Genomic DNA, 15,347 nt, shown 5'->3' with positions numbered 1-15,347 from the left:
TTTTAACACAAAAAATTGTATATTTCCGACATTTTTAAAATATACAAATCAGATTTGAACTTTGATTTCATCCGAAGGAAATTTATCGAGGATATATTTAAATGTTAAACACGATGCCAAACTGAATATAATTGATAACGCGTTCCAACGGGCGGTTTTCTGATGTGAAAACGTCTCTGACAGATGAATGTTCGGTTATTCGGTGTGGATCCAGCTGCAGGGTTCTGATCACATGTCACATCAGCATTAAGGACACACTTGACAGGGTTATGACCTCGGGGCTATGTGCACACCTCAGTGCTCGTGTGTCTTTTCTATCAGTATAATTGCAGGGTTTGGGGTTTTTTTACTCTTAATGTCTATTATTTGTATTTAGTTTTATTTCCTCTTGCAGGATCATTTTGATCAACCCATGTCATGTCATGAAAATTAGCATCAATGTGCGTTGCTTGATTTTAATCATTTTCTGTCACGTCAGCCCTGATATTAGGCAGATATTAGGCTCCCTGTGTATTCAGATCCAGTCCTCAGAAAAGCTACAATTATTTCTCTAAAGTTAATAGGTAAAAACACGCACCTGCTGGTTTTCTCTTCCATGTCAGCAGGTACAGGACAGCGTTAGCACAGGTGCCTGTTAGTTTGTCACACGCACCAGAGCTCATATTGTCCCCCACAACTTCCCACCCTTCCTCAGTGGGACCGCCGTGTCTCTGCTGCTGCTGTCCAATAATAATGTCTTCAAAGGAAACTGGAAGACTGGAAATAATGGTCCACAAAAGTCGTCATCATAAAGGTTAAAGGAAGATTAGAGGAGAGAGTACACCAGGGCACACCGGCTGGCACCCGGAACTGCACAAAGGCTCCATTGTCACGAAAACTTCGCTCCTGCAAGTCTTTCCCTGCAAAGCTGGGCCGAGAGGACACCTGTTGGTGGCTGTGGCCAACTGCAGGCCTGGGACCGGACACGTGGAACAACTGCTTGACCCTTTTCACGACACATCCCAGTAAATGTAGAGCACGAGATACAGGTTTTTACCAAAGAATCCCCCCCCCCTCCCCCTTTATTACTCTTCCCAGAGAGTGGAGTTATCGCTCCTAAAACATTGATCTATTTTCAGATTGGCAAATATCTGGGGAGTGCATAGAATTGCACAACATGGTGTTAATTTACCTCCTACTGAACATAATTTCCTTGGAAGCAGCAGCAGCAGCAGGTCTTGACCTGTCTGAAGCCGACACCTTGCAGACACATTAAAGAGCGCTTCTTCTTCGGCACCTCCCAGACTTGAACTTGGAGTAACTCTTATCTGGCGTCCCACAGTGGGGGTCCTGCCTGGAACCACTGGGTGAACACCAGCTCCTCGGTCACAGGCAGATATATCTGTGCACGGTTTATGCCCGTGGTTAAAGAGTTGCCGTTCCAGAGCGGCTCGCTTTCCCTCCTCGGTTTTGTCATCAGGATGAGGAAACGTGAGAGGACGCCGGCTGTAGAGCAGAGGTGACCTTTGCACAATAAATAGCCTCCAGGAAGCAGATTTGACAGATTTATTTAACTTGAAACAATAAAAATACGTGGAAAAGATCTTTATCGCTCCGTCTAGTCCACTCTTAACTCCGGATTAATGAGTTTAGACAGACGACAATGAAAGCCTTTTTGTAATGGTTTCTTAAACCCCCCCCCCCCTTCCCTCCCTGCAGGTCACCATCACGAGGAGCGTCCGCAGGAAGTAAACTGTCCTTTGGGGTGAGGTAGTAGGTTGTATAGTTTTAGGGTCATTCCCAAACTGTCAGATGACTATACAACTTACTGTCTTTCCCGGAGCGGCTGTAATTGCATCCAGATGGAAAACGCCACTTCCTCCCCGGCACATTTAACACGTTTAACTGATGCCTGATTGCCGTTTTGCTCCAAGTGTTTTAACGTTGCGCGCCTTTGTTGTCGGGACTCCCAAAAGCGTCTTCGCCAGGCGATGAAGACCCTTCACCTGCAGACCGGCAGGACTCATGGTGTTCGTACAGGGTGAGGTAGTAGGTTGTGTGGTTTCAGGGTTGTGATTTTGCCCCATCAGGAGCTAACTATACAACCTACTGCCTTCCCTGGAGGGCAGCAGTACATCTCAGGAGCTCTCCTTCCTGCTTTACAGACTCCATCAAGGAGCACTTGAGCTTGAGATCAAAGCAAACAGGTGAGTAACGCTCACATAACCAGGATTTTGTTGGACTTTAAAGTTGAAAACTGGGCCTTTACTGATTCCCAGGACAAGTAAATGAACGGGCCTGGCTTTTACAGTCATTTTTATTTACTTTGGTGGTTTCATTAACAAATAAAGTCTTATTTCAAAGCAAAGCGGATTGTTTTTTGTTTTTTGTTTTTCATTTGTGAGTTTTAGCAGCAGGTCAAGAATCTTTATTGAAGTCAATTATTATAAGGGTCAAACCAGAAAATAAAACTACACAGCCCTGGTCCTCAGGTGTGTGTAGTGTTACATTTATGCAGCCGATTGGATTAAAACGGTAATATCGGTGAAACAATACAAAACAAAAGATTATCTTATTCTATCTGAATGGCAAAATAGTCTAAATTTGCGCAGCGCAGCAGCCTTTCACCTTTAAAGCTGATGGTGCACCTACACACAGCAGGTGGCGCCAATGATTACTTGTTGGAGCTCCATGAACCAAAGCATAGTTTTTTAGGTCTCGACTAAATAAAAAACAACCGCTCCATGAAATATTTTGTAAAAATGACTTAACGCGGGACGTTGGTTAATGCAAGATAATCCACGTTTATCCTTAAATTGGATCAAGCATGAGATTATTTAACAAATGAATTTCAGAAACACACTAAACTGCAACCGAATAAATGAACGTTTGGCAAAGCCAGAGGCCCTCAATCACAAACATTTAACACCTAAGTGTGCCATAAAATGCCATCTTTAACCACAGTTTTAATGAGAAACTGCTGTATTATGCGAGAAAAACTGCTGATATGCTCGTAAAAGTGTGTTCTGTATTTATTTAGCTATATTAGGCATGGTAGCGGTAGTTAGGTGGAGTTTGTTTTGTTTAAAATGGTAATTTACAGATAGTTTATTTCCTTAACGTTCAATAAAATGTATCGTTCTTTCTTTATAACGGAAATCGGAATGAGGTTGAGATCCGATCAGCTGACCTCCACTGCGTGACGTCTCGCGCCTTTGAGCCCCCTCCAGAAGTGGGCGGGGCCTCTGCTCACCCTCACATCACGTGTTGTCCATTGGTCAGAAGCATAGGTGTGTCTGGGAGGTGTGCGCGTCACACGTCCGCGCGCCCCCACGTGACTTCCGGTGGAGGTTGAGCGCCGCTTTGACAGCAGATGAGGAGGGATCGGACCAGGACCGGCCCGTCCGTGCGTCCCGGAGCCAAAACACCGACACCGGCCCCGCTGGCAGCGCGTGCAACAGCCGGAAATGCCCACGGATGAGGTAAACGACGCGTTTAGTGAGCAAAACCAGCGAAATTTCCGTTACTGTCACACGGTAGATTTATTTTAACACTTTCTTCGCCTGGTCGTCATGTGTTGTGTCAGCTGTGCTCCTGCTCTGGTTCGGCCCAGTTTCCTCTTCCCCTGTGACCTAAAGATAGCAGCCCCGTGTCGTTGTTATATTTCCTCTGGGATTTAAGACAATGTCTTTTGAGGTAATTAGGGGAGACCATCCTGAGCGGGTGGAACTGTGATGTTCTGGCTTTTCTACCTTCACACACAGTGGAGTCATTAAAATGTCTTTTTAAAAGTGATTTTACTTTTCTGAAACCTTTCACGAGACAGAGGTAAATAGCTCCCCCCCCCTCAGAAATGCTGCAACCCACAGATAAGCAAGAACAATTGATTAATCACTGTCCTCAGTGCCCCGGTTCCACTCGGGAGCATTTATCTTAATCGTGGTGTGCAGGCATCAGCACACTCCAAGCTGGAAGGTGATGTTGCGCAATCTGGCGCTGGCTAATCTCCCCATTGAAGCGCAGATGCATGCAGCTGTGTAAACTGAGATCTTTCCACCGAGTTCACACGAATCTCCTACATCCAAGTCGGAGGGAGAGTCATCGGAGAGATTGGGAAATCTGGGATCTTTCCCCGCGCATGTTGTGCGCGTACAGACTGTGTGCGTTGCGACATGGCGCGGGGTCGTGTCAGGGGTCAAACCGAAGGTGTCCGCCCTGCGGCGAGCAGCTGGGAGCGGACCCAGAACCCTCTCCCACAATAAAACCCACCCCCGTGAGGCCGGCCGCAGACACGGACGTGACTCCAAGCTGCGCGTCCGTCCCTTCGCACAACATAAACGCCGGCGCGTGACGCGCGCGGTGCCTTTGAAGTCTCCGGAGGTCGGTTAGATCCAGGGCTGAGTGACAACCAGCAGGTTGTGCGTTCTGGCCGACGGGAATTTAACCTGCGTCTTGATGAACAACGCGCTCAGCGTGACCTTTGACACCGAGCTTAACTGTTCCCACCAAAGCAAACGTTCCCTCATCTGGGAAGCATCATCCCGAGCCGGGTAACTCCGCTCCTCACCTGGATGAGCCTCATTTTTAGCTCCTGCAGGTGATCTTCCAGCGTAACCAGGATCTACTCGGACTGTTCACGGGGGAAGTTGCTGAGGTCCCTTTTTCTTTAAATTGAGATCTAACATTTCTCGTCTTTCCCTTGTCAGCGTGCTGAGCGAGGGGCCGCTTCCTTCCTTTGGTTTTAGATCCATGATGGCGGGGGACGACTTCAGCCCGCCGTCCCCGCTGGGGGATTCCCTGCTGGACAACCCGCTGTGTGGGGATCTGATGGACGACCTGCGCGAGATCTCCCACTCTCTGGGGGACGGCTCGCTGGGGTTCGACTTCCCCGAGTACCAGGGCACCGAGCCTGAGGGCTCCAGCACCCTGGGTGAGGACAGAGGAGCACATGGTGGTTCTTTGGTGCCTGAACGGCCGTCTGGTGACGCGTCCTGTCCCTGCTCCTCAGACACTTTGAGCCCGGCCTCCAGTCCGTCCGGGGGGGCCTGTACAGCAGCAGCGCCGGGCTCAGAGGAGGCTTTCCCCTCTCTGAACCTGGAGTGCCGCGTGTGCTCCGACAAGGCCTCGGGGTTCCACTACGGCGTGCACGCCTGCGAGGGCTGCAAGGTGAGTCGTCCTGGACGTAGATTTAAATGCGCGTGGAGGGGTTTTTTTTGTTTTGTTTTTTCCCCCCTCCGCGTCCGCAGAGACACCTGACTCAGAGCCCAGTGGAAAACTTTTCAAACATGCGGGCGGATCATGTGTTGTGGAGGACAGGGCGGCCCCGGCTGCCTTCTCACCTCTTACCTACTTAGCTCAGAGCCTGGTTGAATGGCCTTATAGCACACATGCCACGTTGACCCCGGCAACTTGGAGATAAAACTGTTTGTGTATTTTGGGGTCCCTTTGTTGCAAAGGTCGGTCCCTGCGGACCGAAGCTGCCGGAGGCTCGGATTTCGCCGAGGTCAATGACCCGTTCTCCATTCGAGGGCTAAAAACACGAAAGTTTAAAGGCTACTGCTCTTACCAAGTCATGTGAACAGGCCGTGGTCTCTCTCCGCCGGCGGGTGGTTGTTTTCTGCTAATCCGAGCCTCCGTTTGCTATTTTTGCGTGACCTTTGAACTCGCCTCCTTTAAAGTAAAGATCCCAACTGTTTCATGTCAGGAGAATGTTGGGCTAATCCTCCAAATGCTGCCAAATGGGCCGTGCGCCCGCATGGTTGTGCTTTATGTTATAGAAACCCAACACTCATCCCCATCTCACCATGAGGCAGCTAAATGCTCTGGACGTCTCCTCCAGAGGACGTTACTGTCCTGTGGTATTGTGCCATCATGGAAATGTTTGGGGCGGTCACACCTCGTGTTTTCCATGCTGGACAGCCTCAGTGTAACACTTTTAACACCTCGCTTAAAGATACGATCGCTCCGCGGCAGGAATGCAAATGGAATGCGACTGCGATGCGGCGGCGCGAGGGCTTAAGTCCGCCGTGTTGACGGTGCGACCCACAGGGAGGTTTTAGCAACGGCGAGCTAATCGCCTCGCCTTTAAAATGCAAAGTTACTGAAATGACTTGAATCGCAACTGTTGCCGAGAGGCCCTGAAGGCAGCACGCACCATCTATTGACACGCCGAGCGGCTCAGCGCAGCCTTCGCTTGCGTCCGAAGGCCAAGCGCAGACTTGCAGCGACACGCATGCTGTGAACTAGCTCACGATTCAGAGGATGACGGCACTGTAACGACGTTCTCTCAGACGTGTCGTCCTGCGAGCGTCAGCGACCGGGACGGCGCTCGGCAGCACGTGGAGCCCGAGCATAAGTCAAAGGGCTGCATGTATGTGTGACAGCTGTTAGCATGTGTCAGGGGACTCGCCTTTTATCTCAAAGGGCGGCCGAAAGCCGCCGGTTCCAATCCATTTCGTACATTTCTGTTGGATCCACACTAGTTCACGAAGGGAAACGAGAGCCTGACGCCGCGGTTCGGCGTTTCCTCTTTTGCCGCGAGCCGTGCCAGGAGGTTCTGACGCACTTTTCTCCCCATTAGGGTTTCTTCCGCAGAACCATCCGGCTCAAGCTGGAGTACGACAAGTGCGAAAACAACTGCAAAATCCAGAAGAAGAACCGCAACAAGTGCCAGTACTGCCGGTTTCACAAATGTCTGTCTGTGGGCATGTCGCACAACGGTAAGACCTCGCCTTTCTGTGCCCCAGCGCGGCTTTCTACGCTAGCTCAGCGCGCTTTACGTTTCCTGGGATTTCTTTATACATCGCGGTCCCACCAGAGCCTCCTCGATGGAGAAAACACAGGCCTTTATGCAGTTCCGTAGCCCCACATCTGGCCTGTCATCTGTGCCGGCTGCCGAGGGGTCATTGGGTTTATTGCAATGCCCTCCCACTGCAGACAGAGCAGCGTAGGAAACCTGAGAGGAAGACGGCATGTTGTCCTCAGAAACAGAGAAAAGAATGTGGACGAATATCTGCAGACACACGCAGAGCCGGTTTTTTTTTGTTTGTTTTTTGCCTCTCTGTTTGCAGTTTTGTCATTAAAAAGAAAAACGACCCTCCCCCAAGCGTGCGAGGAGCCCTTTAGGTGTTGATATTAACGGAGGTCTCTGTGCACCAGCCATCCGTTTCGGCCGGATGCCTCAGGCAGAGAAGCTCAAGCTCAAGGCTGAAAACAAGATGGTGGAGAAAGAGGAGGCGAGCCCCATGCCGGCCGATCACAAGGTGCTGGTCAGGCAAATCCACGACGCCTACATGAAAAACTTCACCATGAACAAGGCCAAAGCTCGGCTGATACTCACCGGAAAGACCAGCAAGCCGGTAAACATCGTTAGCACTTCGCGTCGCGTTGTCTCCCTAAACCACCAAGACCTTGTCTTCCTCCTGCTCCCAGCAGCCGTTTATCATCCACAACATGGAGACGTTCCAGCTGGCGGAGAAGACGCTGGCCGCTCACGTGCTGCGCGAGCACCACGGCGGGTCCGAGAACAGCCTCCACATCGGGGACGTGGTCCCGGCCCTGGGGTGCGGGATGCTCCGGCAGAGGGAGGCTGAAGCCAGGCTCTTCCACTGCTGCCAGAGCACCTCGGTGGAGACGGTCACCGAGCTGACGGAGTTTGCCAAGGCGGTGCCGGGATTCCAGAGCCTGGATCTCAACGACCAGGTGGGTGAGGATGCAAAGCTGGACGTGCGGACACGCCTCCGTCCGACGCTCACCTCTCAACGCCTCCTGTCCAGGTGACCCTGTTGAAGTACGGCGTCTACGAAGCCCTCTTCACGCTCCTGGCGTCCTGCATGAACAAAGACGGGGTGCTGGTGGCCCGGGGAGGCGGCTTCATCACCCGGGAGTTCCTCAAGAGTCTCCGGCGGCCCTTCAGCGACATGATGGAGCCCAAATTCCAGTTTGCCACACGCTTCAACTCTCTGGAGCTGGACGACAGCGACTTATCTCTGTTTGTGGCCGCCATCATCTGCTGCGGAGGTAGCATCAGCTGCACTTTGAGGCCTCTCTTAAAAACTAAAAACCCTGTTTTTTATTCAGGATTATCTGTAATTGCAACACACAGGGGTCAGCTTATTGGGATTTCTGCCCTGTTTTTGAGATCAGGGAATATTTCTGAGGCGATAGCACGTGGTTAGCTTAAATTTTATTTGTCTGAACCACTCTGCAGGTCTGATTTATAACAAAGATCGGACATTTTCAGCAACAGGTGTAGGATGACGTTCAAGCCATTTTAATGCCCTTTATTGCAAAGATTAGACAAAGACAAATTAGCTATTCGGGGGTTTACGCGGCTATTAAAAGCAAAAGAACTGCGTCCACGCCTCCGTTCTCTCTTTGTCGCCTTCATTTCAGACCGTCCGGGCCTGGTGGACGTGCCTCTGGTGGAGCAGCTGCAGGAGACCATCGTGCAAGTGCTGCGGCTCCACCTGTTGACCAACCACCCCAACGACAGCTTCCTGTTCCCCAGACTGCTGCAGAAACTGGCTGACCTCCGGGAGCTGGTCACGGAGCACGCTCAGCTGGTGGAGGACATCAAGAAAACAGAGGACACGTCGCTGCACCCGCTGCTGCAGGAGATCTACAGAGACATGTATTAATAGTATGAGTAATACGGACCCTTCTGTTTGTTTCCTGGACTAAAGAAAGTTCCCTTTGAGACAGATTCGAGGCGTGATCAGCCTAAAAGACATCATTTTGTAAAGATTGTTTGGGTCTGCCTGGTTTGGAGATTTGGTTTGTGATACTGTGTATATAGATTTTTATAGACCTATTTTGATGTTCTGGACATTTTAAAATGATGTTTCTGTGCCTTTGGACTAATATCAACCACCTTCAGCACAATAACTGTATCAAACTGCAGGGAATGACCTCGTGTTTTAAGCATAAATAATTAATAATAATCTATTTCAGTACTGATGGGAAGAAGCTGAAACATAGGAGTGGATGTGTATTTAAAAGACTTTGTTTGTGGTCAAAACTGCGCTAATCCGTGTTAATATTTTGAAAACACAACAAGCCGTCATGCTGGTTCTATTGGGTAAACATCATCCCATGTACAAAGCGACGCATTTGTGAGCGGAGTAAACACAAATGAGCTCAGACTTCAGCTTCAAATAAAGTTTCCCCATGAGCCAAAACCGCAACATATAAAGTCGCCTCAAGCTCTATTTCATGTCTGCACTAAAGTAATGTATTTAATTGCGGTTCTGTTGGACTTTAATTCCGCCATCTGTGCCAGAACCCACTCGAGTTAAATAAAAGCTTAATTATTCTCCTTCCCGTTGCGCGTACCTGCAGTGGCGCCCGTTTCTCCCCCAGTCCAGTAGGGGGCAGCACCGCCGCGTCAAACCAACGCCTGTGTCGACATGGGAACCGGGAACTGCAGCGTCTACACGGAACTATGGAGTACACGTCCAGTGAAACCCCTCAGAATATATTTTCCTGCCAGTTGTGTGATTTACGCAGCCCATATAGCTACTACGGCCAGAAACCGCCCAACACCAGAGCGATTGTGTAAGTGACAGCGACGATGGGCGCGCTAACGCTAGCATTGTTAGCGGCTGCTACATACGCTGGCTACCATGCCAGGAGCTGCAGGACACCATTGATCTGCAACGATCCCAATTAAACTGGGGGTTTTCTGGATTTCTGTCATCCCGCAGGCTGCTCGAAGAATGTTTTGTGACCAAAGACCCCTTCAGCCCGGACAGGGAAAAGTTCCTGATTTTGGGCTCCGAGTGCAGCCTGTGCAGAAAGCGAGTCTGTGTTGGCTCAGTAAGAGGATGAATAATTCAGCATTTTGTGAACTATTGATTACATGCACAGTTGCAGAGCGTGCTACTGCAAGGACAAATAGTATATGTGGTAAAATAACGTGTATTCTAAATACAAAGTAGCCTTTTGGTGTGAAATGCAGGTTAAAAAAATTACTTTGACTACAAAGCCTTTTTCTTTGTTCTGCCAGGACTGTAGTCTGTTCTACACGAAGAGGTTCTGCATGGAGTGCGTGAACAAACACCTGAACCAGTTCCCCCATCAGATTCAGGCAGAGCTGGCTAAGAAGAAGCCGCCGAGAGATCCAAAATCGGTGCAACGGTAGCCAGGAAATGCACGCAGGACTCCCAACAGAGTGCACAAACACCAGGCCGGCAACAAACTGGAGCATGGTCATCGCAATTTTGCTGGAAAATCCACTTGGAAATGCAGATTTCTCTTTGTGACCAGTGGTGCTGCACGAGTCAGCAGGGTGTTGTTTGTTTCCTGACCCGGAAGAACTCAGACCTGCTGCTCCGTCCCAACTCCAGATTATTAATAGGTCATGTGCCGCAGCCCTAAAGTTGTATTTTTATTTTAAGTAAATAAATGGGGTGATTTACAGATCGAATCAGCGACACACTTCTTCTGTATATCCCTGTACGGCTGTTTCACAGTGTTCTATGATGCCTTGAGTGACAAATGATCACAGCAGAATGTATAAAATTGGACGATGAATGTAGCATCCAACGTCGACAGGTTGCCTTGAGGACTTCTGTGGAGTCCAGGAATTGTGTCTTTGTTTCTGAATTAAAAGAAACCCGGTGGTCATGTTGCCGCCGTGTGCTCATCCGTCTTAATGTGTAACTTATTTGCAACACAACTGGTGGAGTTGTGGCTCAGGAAGTGCGATTATAAATCTTATCCCCACAAAGAAACACTTATTGCATCTGATCCAGAATCAATCTATGGACGCCTCATTTCCCTCCTGTCTCTCAGTGACGGTCTGGAGCATCTGCAGCAGCAACAAGCACCACGTCTGTAGCCGAAGGCCTCGGTGGGGGCAGATTTCAGAGATTTGGTGACCAAGATGGCCCTCGAAAAGTTTTTGAGAGTTAAAAGGGTTTAAAGTTTGGTTTGATGGCATCTGGGATGACTTCGCTGCAGCAGATGGGAGACACTTATTTTTTAGACGCAAACCCAGGTTTGGTTTCTGTTGTGGACCCGCGGCTGCAACCTGCGGCGCGCGCATGCACGTGGCAAAGTCTGACAGAGATAGGCACGGCGCCAGATAATGACGGAAGGGTTTCTTTTTCTGCTCCGGCGCTGATGTCACTGTAACCGCGAGGCCCGTCGGGTGGCTGTTTTGTTGCGCTCACGCATGAAATCTGGTTCCAGGATCTCATTGTCAACAAATAACCTTGAAGCTGCGACGCGAACTGACCGCGCTGATTGAATTATGCGCGTCTGAGATGCCGGATCCGAAGAGCAGACACATCTATCAGCATTTTTGCTCAGCGACCGAGTGGTTTTTATCACCGGCAGCAGCCTATGAGATCAGATCGGGTCGCTGCAGATTCAGGTGGCGCCTGCAGCCCCAAAAAAATCCGGCCCTGCGGAAAAGATCCAGCCCCCATCTTGCTCCGAAACGGTGTTATAGTTCCTGAGAGTAATTAGGCCGTATTCTTGCAGCTCTGTTGTTTTTCTCTGTTCGACTTTAAGAGCTATGGGCGGTCCTAGCGCGCAGACCAATGAATAGTTCTGGATGTCAACTTTTCTTCACTCACAGCTCCCTCTAACGCCATGTTGGATGTTATGCCTTGACTGGTTTTCATCAGCTTTACTACGAACTTGACAGGAGTGGCTTTCTCCAACTCCCCCTGCGCCATTGGAGACGCGTTTTTGTTTTTTTTCCCCCCTCCTCGCTTTTTTTTTTTTTTTTTTTTTTTACGCGTACGCACTTCGGATGATTATCGCGGAGAATGCATGCACCGTTTCAGTGACTTTGCAATTAAAAGGAGCGCAACTTGGACGTAGAACTTTAACAGGCTTGGGTTTTTGGGGTTTTTTTTTAGCTGTCATATGTGCAACAAAATGTCAGATGTTCGCCTTTCTAATGCGAGCCCGACATTGGAGAGGGTGGATGCGCGGCAGCCGGACAACGTCACAGCTCCCGTCCGGAGAAACCTTTTCGGCTCACCTGACCGCGGTGAAATACGGAGGTATTTGACGGCCGCGATCCAGGAAGGTGTGCAGGATTTCATGGAGGAGTACAATTTCGACCCTGACAGCGAGCGGCCGCTCACGCCGCACAATTACGAGTGGCAGGAGGACAACGACGCACCGGAGTTCTATCGCAGACCGCCTCACAGGAGAGAGAGCCCGCGGCGGGATGTGGAGCCGTCCGGGGACGACAGGCTGGAGGCGGACGGTCGCCAAAGGAGCGAGAACAGCAGCAGGAAAAGGCGTTCTGCGGAATCAGGTGATTCACCTTGATTATTAGCGGGTGTCGGGGTTCTGCCGCGCCGTGAGGCAAGGGCGTGGAGCAACAGTTGTGTCCGGGGTCGAGCCTCAGGATACGGTCCCCGAGAAGCGGAGAGCGGGGAGGAAAAGGCACCACAGTCGGGTTCATTGCTCTGTGAACGTCGCCGAGGATGGTAATAACGGTTACGCGCCGTCCGAGCGGAGTGATTCTCTTTTTTTTTTCCCTCCTCTGGCCACGGAAGTTTAACTGAGGATGTCAGGTGTCTTTTCAAAGTGCAGCCGCGCACCCGAGCCCCCCCACCCCACCCCGGACTGACACCTCTCCCACCCCCCCGCCTTCCCTCCCCTGTCTCTCTTGTCAACCAGGTTCGTGCGTCGACGAGAGTCGGAGTAAACGGACGCACACCGACGAGGACGAGGACGACGATAAAGGTCAGGGGATCAGCGCAGGAGCTCAGGAGAGAAGAGCAGCAGAGGGGGGGCCGACCAGCGGGGAGAACAGCGCACAGGCCCAATGAGACAGGTCAGCACGCGGTCCCACTCTTATTACCATGTAATAACACAGGCACGTTCAAACTTTGACACACTTCTCCGCCGAGTTTGGCCCCCAGCTGAGCTGCACCAGCAGGGCATTCCCACCGCTTGTACGCGCGCTCTCCTGCACGGACACCCCCCCCCCCCTTACACACACACACACACACACCCCTCACGGCTTCCCTGAAAATCTGCACGCACGCATTTTTAATCTTACAAGCTTACGACGCGCACTGAGCACGAACCGCCGCGCTCCCCGTTGCATCATTCACCAACCCCATTTCCTCTTTTCTGTCCCACAGAGCTGGGGGAGGTTTGGGGGGGTGGAAGCGACCTGTTGCTGTTTGGAAACTGTAACCTTTCTCTTCATCTGACAGATAGAAGAGAACAGAAAAGCAGCCTGTTCCTGAAGGAGGGAGGGGAGGCCGCACAAGCACTGAATACTACACTATTAAGTTCTGGCACTCATTTCAAGAAAAATCGCCTCAGAAGCAGCAGAAAATGTAGCAGTGTGCAAATAGAACTTTGCTCCATTTATTTTATTATTTTTTTTAATTTCTTTTTTGTTTAAATGTACTACCTATGTTTAAGATGTAGCACATTCGAAGCCTATGTTGCTTTCCATATCTTATTTGTTATATGTGTGTTTGGAGGTGAAGAAGAGGAGGAGGAGGAGAAAAAAAAACGACAAATGTGTGAATTTGACTCAGGAAGTTGCGGTGCAATTTCCAACAGAGCTGTTATTTTGTTAAGTGGTCATGTTGTATCCTTCAGGTAAACTGACGTACGTTAGAATATGTATATATTAAAAAAAAATGCAGATTTTTAAGTCAGGGTTACATGAAAACAAAAGTTTTCTCTGTCTGTCTTTTCTTTTTTTTCTCCATTTTTTGGCGGCTTTATTTGTCCCAGTGCTGATCCTGATCCTGGAGGCCCAGACGGTCCCACTGTAGGTCGGAGGTCCGTCTGACTGGGACCAGCCGTGGCAGATCAAGTTTACATGCAATTATCTCCATCTTCCCATTTCTTTTTTTGGCTTCATAAAAACTGTTTTGTTATTTTGTGGTTTTTTTTTCTTCTAAGTATGTGCCTTTGGTGGAGGGGGGCGGGACGACAGTGACCAAACTACACAGCAATATCCAGCCAAATTCTTTGATATCAGTATTTGCTAATGACCCTAAGAATTCGTGTTTTATTTGAATCTTTGGACACGTCTCCCTCCCCCTCCCCCTCCAACCCCCCTCTAAGTGGTGTCGTCCAGGGCGACGTCTCACTGGGTTACTTATGCAAATATGTGAATCAAAGACTAGTGGGGTGGAATTTATGTGGAAAATGTAATTGCACTATTGATCATTTCTTTCTTTTGGGGGGGCAGGAAAACAAAGTGACGACGCCCCACTGTGGTGTAACCCTACAAAGTACCTGTGTCCTTTTTTTTTGTAACACTGAAAAATATACTAACTTATTTATGTTGAGCTTTTTTTCTCTCCTCATTGTTGTCGTGGGTGTACAGCAATTTATAGCTTCCCAAAGCAAAAAAAAAAAAAAAGTTTTGTAAATATATATTTTCTTTATTGTTTTTAAGACAAATAAACTGTTGCAAAACTGAGCCGTAATAATCAATTTTATAAACTGTGTTTTGTATTTTTTCGCCTCCTTTTAATGGGAACTTTGATTAAAAAGGTGTAATTGGTGCTCAGCCAAGTTTGATAAAATGTAATCTGAGAGGCCGAGGAAGTCGAGGTGGGAACGCAAATTATGCAAAATACCGTTGTGGGATATTCGGTGAAATAACACAGTGCCGCGTTGTTTCTGCAGGAACCTGAACGACAGCATTTCCTGTCGAGCCTCCCGCCAAAAAAAAAGAGCTGCTTCCTTCGAAACATCTGCGTTTCTGGGAGCATTTACTGCAGAAAAATGACATAATTCTCGAGGCTGGCCTCAACTCCAGGCCAAAACCGTCCATCTTGAGTGGGGACGCGGCGCCGGGGCGCAGGGCGACCGCGCTCCGCCGAGCTCCCAGAGCTTTCCGAACAACAAGGGCAGGTCCTGAGGAAAAGAGGGAAAAGACTAGAGGGGGGAGGCTGGGAGTTAGTGGCATTCCGCAGCTCCAATCACAGCAGAGAGGGGAAAAGCAGGCCACTTAGGAGGCAGCCAGTCAGAGCGCGGTGGGAGGGCGTCCACACAGCACAGCCTGTTCTTTTCATAAAACACACACCACCCAATTAGTTTCATTGGCTGCCACTTTCCTGTTGATCCCACTGTGGAGGAGGGAGCGAGAGAGAGAGCTGCTCCTGGGATATCGCGCCGGCCCAGAGCGCGGCTCTGGTAATTACTAGTTACATTATGACCTTCCTGTAAACATTTACAGACGGCCGCGACACTGTTTAACACGCCGGTGGCACGTTAAGTGACATCATCTTCTTTGAAAAAGGCCAGAAACGTGCTGCAGCGACGGCTCCGCCACCAGGAAGGCCCGGATCTCTCCCGCCGCTGCTCTGTTTGTGCAACAGGTTACGCTAAAGTTCAGCGGTAGCGGCGCTGTCATGTGGTAT

At 49.8% G+C, this 15,347-nt stretch overlaps 3 protein-coding genes and 1 non-coding gene across 7 annotated transcripts; all 4 read left to right on the top strand.

Moving 5' to 3' along the window:
- Window positions 1-2,016: 2,016 nt before the first annotated feature.
- mirlet7b (microRNA let-7b) lies at window positions 2,017-2,100 on the top strand. Its single transcript, NR_105343.1, has one exon. It is a non-coding gene; the product is annotated as a microRNA let-7b (primary transcript).
- A 1,196-nt stretch (window positions 2,101-3,296) lies between these two features.
- On the top strand, window positions 3,297-9,172 carry ppara2 (peroxisome proliferators-activated receptor alpha2). 4 transcript variants are annotated; one of them, XM_011613460.2, is made up of 8 exons: window positions 3,297-3,461; window positions 4,686-4,909; window positions 4,988-5,145; window positions 6,560-6,698; window positions 7,138-7,337; window positions 7,411-7,680; window positions 7,755-7,998; window positions 8,374-8,618. In XM_011613460.2, exons 1-8 carry the CDS (start codon window positions 3,457-3,459, stop codon window positions 8,616-8,618), a joined length of 1,485 nt encoding a protein of 494 aa, XP_011611762.1. In that variant the 5' UTR covers window positions 3,297-3,456.
- A 150-nt stretch (window positions 9,173-9,322) lies between these two features.
- Window positions 9,323-10,630, top strand: cdpf1 (cysteine rich DPF motif domain containing 1). Its single transcript, XM_003972932.3, has 3 exons — window positions 9,323-9,534; window positions 9,684-9,795; window positions 9,986-10,630. The coding sequence occupies exons 1-3, from the start codon at window positions 9,422-9,424 to the stop codon at window positions 10,118-10,120; spliced, it is 360 nt and encodes a 119-aa protein (XP_003972981.1). The 5' UTR covers window positions 9,323-9,421; the 3' UTR covers window positions 10,121-10,630.
- A 208-nt stretch (window positions 10,631-10,838) lies between these two features.
- Window positions 10,839-13,154, top strand: LOC105417782 (cyclin-dependent kinase inhibitor 1B-like). The gene is made up of 2 exons (XM_029825273.1): window positions 10,839-12,256; window positions 12,625-13,154. The coding sequence occupies exons 1-2, from the start codon at window positions 11,857-11,859 to the stop codon at window positions 12,774-12,776; spliced, it is 552 nt and encodes a 183-aa protein (XP_029681133.1). The 5' UTR covers window positions 10,839-11,856; the 3' UTR covers window positions 12,777-13,154.
- The last annotated feature ends 2,193 nt before the right edge of the window (window positions 13,155-15,347 follow it).

The sequence above is a fragment of the Takifugu rubripes genome, chromosome 18 (assembly GCF_901000725.2).
Source record: "Takifugu rubripes chromosome 18, fTakRub1.2, whole genome shotgun sequence".
NCBI lineage: Eukaryota > Metazoa > Chordata > Actinopteri > Tetraodontiformes > Tetraodontidae > Takifugu > Takifugu rubripes.
This window is presented reverse-complemented; position numbering and strand designations above follow the sequence as displayed.